This window comes from Patagioenas fasciata, chromosome Z (assembly GCF_037038585.1).
Source record: "Patagioenas fasciata isolate bPatFas1 chromosome Z, bPatFas1.hap1, whole genome shotgun sequence".
Taxonomy (NCBI): Eukaryota; Metazoa; Chordata; class Aves; order Columbiformes; family Columbidae; genus Patagioenas; species Patagioenas fasciata.
In genome coordinates this window covers 2,088,392-2,095,556 of record NC_092560.1, presented here as the reverse complement: position 1 = coordinate 2,095,556, position 7,165 = coordinate 2,088,392, and the positions used below count along the sequence as shown (strand labels likewise).

Sequence of the window (7,165 nt, the reverse complement as noted above, 5' to 3'; positions counted from 1 at the left end):
ATGGACCAGAACAAATTCTACAGCTCGGGAAATGCTTTTTCTTCGTGTTTATGCTCAATATCTATATCTTTATATGGGGGGCGGAGATGGAGGGAGCGTCCAACACTAAAACTGTCTGAACGGGTAAAATGAAACCCACTGTCCACTACTATGAGAGAGGGGGCGATTGTCTGCATTTTTTCACATTTGGTCACATTTCTTTCTTTCTTAACAATCGTTTAAATGACAGTCCTTAGGACGGCGAAATTTAGAGATGCAGTAAAGCTGCTTGTCTGAATCCACTTTGAAGTAATAATGCTAGTGGATCTGAAATCCAGATCTACGAGCTAATCTCTAGTTTTGCCTTCAAACGGAATTCAGTTACAAAGAGCTTGGAAAGATTTTGCGTCTATTCAAGAGGCACAAAATCTTTAATTTTCTGAGGAGCAAAAACTCCCCAAGAAACTTCATATAGCTCCTTAGGTTTTGCTTAGCATACGTGATAAAACATTGATTGTCGCAGTTTGGTGACCCATGAAATTTGGGGGTTAGTTTTCTCTTCAGACCAGAGCATATAATTATGCAAATAAAGAGCTGTCACTGATCTAGTGAAATACTCACAAACACATGCAATCCGAAATGGAACAGAAAAGTGAAAATTTGTGGTATTATGACGGTACAATGATAAATGACATCTCCTTCCAAGTTTCTCGAGAAGTACATTTTTCACACTTTGTCGAGTACGTCAACATAATGCGGGGACACACACACACTCACACATATACACATATATACGTCCCTGCGAGATCCAGATATCCACGGATGCGTGCACAGACACACACGCATCCCTCAACTTTGTAAGATGTCGCTCTACCCGGGTGTGTGATGGAGGTACATACACATTCTTGGCAGGTTATTTTTGGTTTGGCTGACTCGAGAACGGTGCAATATGTGGCTCCACGCAGTTTTAGATGTGACACTTTTCGTTTGTACTTTTGAATGAAATTCCTAGGAGAGGTGGGGGGGAACAACAACAACAACAACAATCTAACGATTAGTGATGTTTCTCGGGGACAGAGGAAAAATGCGCATTCGCATGAAAAGCAGCATCATCTTTGGGCTGAGTTCGGGAAAATCACACCCCTGCAAACAGCATATAGTGCACAATGCAGATTAGGGGTTTCTTTTCTTGTTTCCCCCCATATTTTATTTCTCCCCACTGTGCTTGGGGGTCTGCTGGGTGATTTCTTGGCGGAACATTTTTTTCTGCCCCCGCTTCTTGGCGAGCAAACACCGCTCCCGTTGGCCCATGGCTACAATGTGGATTTTCGACTCACACAACGGTGTGCCCAAGTTTTCGGGCGGGCCATGAGCGTTTGGGTAGTGAGGAACTGCAGGATTCTCATGTAGATCCTATCCTAGGGTACTTTTTTTGGTTATGCGTCACTTCGGGACTCCCATTCTGGATGTTAGGGGTGTCAGGATGTCGGGGAGTTTTCCCGGGATGAAATCCGGAGCGGGTTGCCGTGTTGAAGACATCACAGCGTGAGGGATCGGCGGCGTCCAGCTTTAAAAACATCCCCCCGAATCGATTAAATTAACACCCACCCCTCCTAAGTGCGCCTTAGGGCTGCCGTTGTCACCTTTCCAGGGGACACGGACGGGACACTCTCATGTCCTCCTCTGTCCCCGCTCCCCCGGGGTGACCTTTGCTACGGTCCCCGCTTCCCGCGCATCCTTCGCTGGCAGGGGCGGAGATACCACCCCCCCGCCTCCTCATATCCTTCTCTGCTAAGAACCGGTCAACCCTTCCTCGCAGGGGTAGTTAAAGGGGAGAGGGGCGGCGGGGCGCGCTGTCCTACGCGGCTCCCCGCGGAACTGGGGCGCCGAGAAGCCTGCGCTTGTCCTGGAAGCGGGGGGTGCCAAGCTCTAGGCTCACACCTTACCCCCCTAACCCGACCGGGGTCTTGTTTGCAAACACTTCGCCCCTCCCTCCGCCCCCGCGTAGCCCCACGCTGCCCACGAGGGACCGCGGAGCTCGGCGCAGGGACACGAAGAGCACAGAAGAATAGCAAAGAGCATCTTTATTTTCTTGTTCAGTGCAAGCGGAGAAATATCAGTGGCGAGGACCCTCCGCTCTGCTTTTACAGATCCCCTACAGGAGCGAGTCGGGCCAGCTGAGGAAAAAAAGCATTAGAAAAAAGGGCAGTCGTTACAGTAGAAACTTTTGTACACTTGGTTTCTTATCGATACTTGAAATAGAATAGATCCGTTTAATAAAATAGACACTCAAAAATAGATCCGTTCCCGCAACATCTGGCACCCCGGAGAACCCCATCTCGCCTCCCTGGAGACGGAAACGGGGTGGGGGGCACACACACAAACCTCCTCCGGCTGTGGGAAGAAGCACAGAAACCCAAAACACGCGGTGTAAACCCCTTCCTGCCCCCCTAAACACACGGGGGTCCGGGTGGACACAGGCCCGGGGAGCGGGGGAAGCGGTTGCAGACCAACTCCTCTGCCCCCGCCCCCAGCAACAGGTTCCCCCGTCGGGGGGATGCTTGGAAATGGGAGAGGTTAAATGCAGCGGGGAGGTGGGGGGGAAGGGAAACCCTATTGCCGGTACCCCCAGTCAGGGACGCGAGCACTCCGCGGTTGCGGAGAGACCCCCAAATGGAGGGTTTCCGCCCCAAAGGGTCGGGTTCTCCCTTGCACCCCCGCCATGGGTGGAGGGGGGGTCCCCATGCTCCGACATCACCTTGTTTTAACGCTCCCCGCGCCTATTCCCGGCCTCAAGGGATAGGAAACATTACAGAGGGGTGTGTGGGGTGGGATGAGGGGGTCCCAAATCCACGTGTTTTGAGTTTCGCCTCCTCGGCACTAACAGCATCAGAGGCGAGGTGGGCGCGGCCACTGAAGAAAAGATCACTTTAATTTAGCATCATCAACACTAGAAGAGCTTAATTAGCGCGCTCGCTCGCCGGGCACGCTATCAGGCACGTCTTGTCGCTTATCAGATGTTTTAGCGGAGAAAAGCTGCCTGTGGATACAGCGGTATCCCCGCCCCCCCGCCCCACACGTGGCGTGGGGTCCCCACGCAGGGTGACACCCCCTTCCCACTCTCCCAGCGCCGGGGATGAACCCGTTTGCTCAGGGAAAAAGGGAATAACTACCGGATGGCAAGGTCATTACAAACCCGGTGTATGAAAACGGAAGCATCTTTGCATTTACAAATAAACAGGAAAATGTGCAATGTGTGCCTCTCCTTTTTGTTGTTTGTTTTTTTTTTTTTTTCTGTCATATTTCACAGTGTGATCCAGCCAGTTAATGAATAGGCATTTTTTTCTTTAAAAGTGGAGCTTTCAAAAGGAAGAGAAAATCTACAGATAATGCCATTGATCTGGCAGGAGGAGAAAATCTCTACAACAAAGGGGCTTGCCTATAAATCTGGACCAAACTTCTTGGACCCTCCTACCAGCAGAAAATGAAAGAGCCAAGAGTTGATCCCACTTGGTCCCAGAGAAAAAGAAGGGTGTAAACCCACAGGCTGGCTTAGCACTTCTGAGTTTAGAAGCATCTTTTGAAAAACAAGAAAAAAACAACAAAAAAGAGTAATTCCTGTTTTGTTCTGTCTTAAAATAGAAGGAAGCAGCTAAAAATCCTGCAGGCAATAGGACCACGACGGAGCTGTTAAATTCTGGCATCAGCTTGGTGCAGGGCTATGTCAGGGCAATTAGAGCTGCACCATGCTGCACTGTGCAGTACCACTGTCAGCCTTAATCTGCGCGCTGATGGGCAGCACGAAATCCAAGTTACAGCCCACAGGAAGCACAACCAGTGAACCCATATTGCTTTGACAGTTGCACTCATCTAGAAATAATGCAAAACGCTATTTAGATGTATACATCACGACCCTGTGCTCTAGGAAGAAAACAATCTAATGAGGGGCTGGGAGACGGCTTGCAGAAAACAAGCAGTGAAGAGGTTGGTGTTGGTGCTGTTTTTTTTCCTTTTTTGCTTTTTTAAAAATTCTTCCTCCCCTCCTTTTACAATTCTTCGTATTTTATCCTGTTGGAACGCCGCGTTGGTGTTGGTTTCACTGAGCTGTTCTTGGCCTCCATGGCTTCGCTGAAGAACTTGAAAATAGACGGAAAACTCTTCCAGGAAGTTAGTTCATGCCGCTCTGTACCTGCAAAAATACAAAGACAGTTCGATCGGGGGTCGTTCTGCTGCTGCCGGACCCGTTTTGTTGATGCAAAACCTGGGGAACACACAGAACTGATGGCGGTTGGTCTGGGGGAGTATAGGGGGGCTTGGGGCACACACACATGTATGCACACACATGTATGTACACACACACGTATGCACACACACGTATGCACACACATGTATGCACAGACACATGTATGCACAGACACATGTATGTAAAGACACATGTATGTACAGACACATGCACAGCTACACAGATCCCAGATCCCAAATGCATCTCAGGCCTGGTAAAGTGAGACCTCAAGGCACCCTGTTAGGTAAAGCTTTGCTGAAGCACCTGATCTTGTCCTGCCTAACTTGGAAAAAGAAGTGTCTACTTTCCAAGGCTGCTGTAGTTTGCACTATTTCATTTTACATCACTTTTAGCCTCACGTATGCATTTTTAACCAACAGAGAACACCTGACCTGAACAACAACCGATGCATCACGAAGGCATCCTTGGTTCACCCTTTCCCAACAAGCCCATACATGATATTTATGCAGTAAAGTGAGCCTTTCCTGCTTATCCCTTCCCTCTGTGTACAGATTTTCTTGTTTTGATGGGTGCTCCTATTGTTTTACAAGTGTTCCCTTCCACGCATGGTGCATTTGCTTTATTTAAACAACAAAAAAAAACCCACAGCAACCCCCAAAACAAAACCAAGACGATGGAGATAGGGAACCAAGAGCTATGAAAGAGTTGGGATGTCTTTCTGGGTAACCCAATTACGCGGAGATGCTGCCTGGAAGTCTCAGGATCCTGGGCCTCTGTTTGATACTTTAACATTGTTAATGATAATTCTTTAGTCTGTAATAGTAGGTCATTGCTATGGTTACTCTACAATGGTGCAACACTTCGCTTTCCCCTTCAGCTATTCGCTGAGACCCAGTAACCACATTTGTTGCCTAGCAACAGTTTTGTGACAGTATCACAATCTGGGGGTGACAACAATGAAGGACACGGTGGCCATGGCCTGCCCGGTGGAGAGAGATGTCACGTGGGGCAGCCGGTGGTCCCCGCAGGACGTGGGGTGGCTGGTGGTCCCCAGGGATGCGGGTTGGCTGCCCTGGAGGGATGCTCTGGTACGGCAATACCCGCACATCCACCTTCGCATCCCTGCTGGGACCCTCATCCCCCGTGTACCCATCCTTGGTGGCTCCATGCATGCTGTCCCCTCCAGAAAGTGCTAGACGGAGGTGCCACCCATCACATCTTCCTCCCCGGTTCACTCGCAGGCAGCCATCAGACAAGCTCCTCCAAAAAAGAGAAAGAGCTCTCGACAGAAAGACACCACTTCCCACACAAAGAGACGTTTTTGTACAAAGAGGATCCACGTCATGTGCACACAGATTCTCCCCCACCCTCCGCAGTCGTTGCATGGAGACAATTCATCACATCTTACACAAATCTCCCAGAGGCGCCTTCTATACAAACACTTCCCACCTGCAAATTCACCCATCCTTCCGCAGACCCTCTTCGCTGTGAGTTTGTCACATCTTGCAGGTGGTTTTCAGTGCAGACCACCTGCCCCAGCCCCTACGAGAGCCACCCCACAGCCACACTTGCCAAGGCTTCTTCTCAGAAAATCCCAGAAGGCGAGGGGTTGGAAGGGACCTGGAAAGCTCATCCAGTGCAATCCCCCCATGGAGCAGGAACACCCAGCTGAGGTTCCACAGGAAGGTGTCCAGGTGGGTTTGAATGTCTGCAGAGAAGGAGACTCCACAGCCTCCCTGGGCAGCCTGGGCCAGGCTTTGCCACCCTCACCCCCAACAAGTTTCTTCTCATATTTAAGTGGAACCTCCTGTGTTCCAGTTTGCGCCCATTGCCTCTTGTCCTATCATCGGTTGTCACCAAGAAGAGCCTGGCTCCATCCTCCTGACACTGCCCCTTTCCATATTGATCCACAGGAATGAGTCCCCCCTCAGTCTCTTCTCCAGCTCCAGAGCCCCAGCTCCCTCAGCCTTTCCTCACACGGGAGATGCTCCACTCCCTTCAGCATCTTGGTGGCTGCGCTGGACTCTCTGCAGCAGTTCCCTGTCCTTCTGGAGCTGAGGGGCCACAACTGGACACAATATTCCAGGTGTGGTCTCCCCAGGTCAGAGCAGAGGGGCAGGAGAACCTCTCTGACCTACTGACCACCCCCTTCTAACCCACCCCAGGTACTATTGGCTTCCTGGTCACAAGGGCCCAGTGCTGGCTCATGGTCACCCTGCTGTCCCCAGGACCCCCAGGTCCCTTTCCCCTACACTGTTCTCCATCTCGGGGTCATCCCCCATGCAGAGATGTCCCACCACATCAGGCAGATGAAGCTCCCAGCACAACTCCTGGCCCAACAGACCTGTTCCTCAGGTCATGGCATGGTTGGGCACGCTACGGTTGCATTCGCACTGGCAAAGACACCATCTACCAAAGCTGGTTTTATGGAGGAACGGGCTGCCCTAGCGCACCCCGAGGACACTCCTGCACAGGTCGGTCCCCTCACACAGGTGTCACAGCGTGTGGCGACATCATGTTGAGCCCCCAAGAGGCAAAACATCTCCCTGCGAGGGTTTCTGGCCTCAGCAAGGGCTCTTCCCACACAAACACGTCCCTGCCACTGTTGCCCGCCTGCATCCGTCTCCTCCTGTCTCCATCGTATTCATCCTCATTAATATCCACTGGATTAAATTAGATGAAAATAGAGGCAGTGAACATGATGCTTTTTCCTCCCCCCCCTCCTTTTTTTATCAACAACCTTCCTCCTGTGTGAAAGGGCCATGCAGAAACAAAAAAAAAGACAAAACAATAAGTTTTCTGAAGCCTCCCCATCCCTTTCTCTGTCCTGCCTTCTCCCATGCACCCTCCTCGTGTCCTCAGGAGAGATCAGGCTTACATTCACTGGTGTAACTGAAACTGATTAACCTCCAGCTTTCCTGTAGCAACCCCTCTCAACCCACC

The 7,165-nt window shown here is 50.7% G+C and overlaps 1 protein-coding gene across 2 annotated transcripts in view; it reads right to left on the bottom strand.

Annotated features, from left to right (window-relative positions):
- Positions 1–2,046: 2,046 nt before the first annotated feature.
- ARB2A (ARB2 cotranscriptional regulator A) overlaps positions 2,047–7,165 on the bottom strand; it is a 261,097-nt gene continuing 255,978 nt past the window's right edge. For both annotated transcript variants that reach the window (XM_065861305.2, XM_065861304.2), the window contains exon 11: positions 2,047–4,168. In XM_065861305.2, coding sequence (XP_065717377.1) covers positions 4,026–4,168 — 143 coding nt within the window. In that variant the 3' untranslated portion in view covers positions 2,047–4,025. The remainder of the gene's footprint in view (positions 4,169–7,165) is intronic.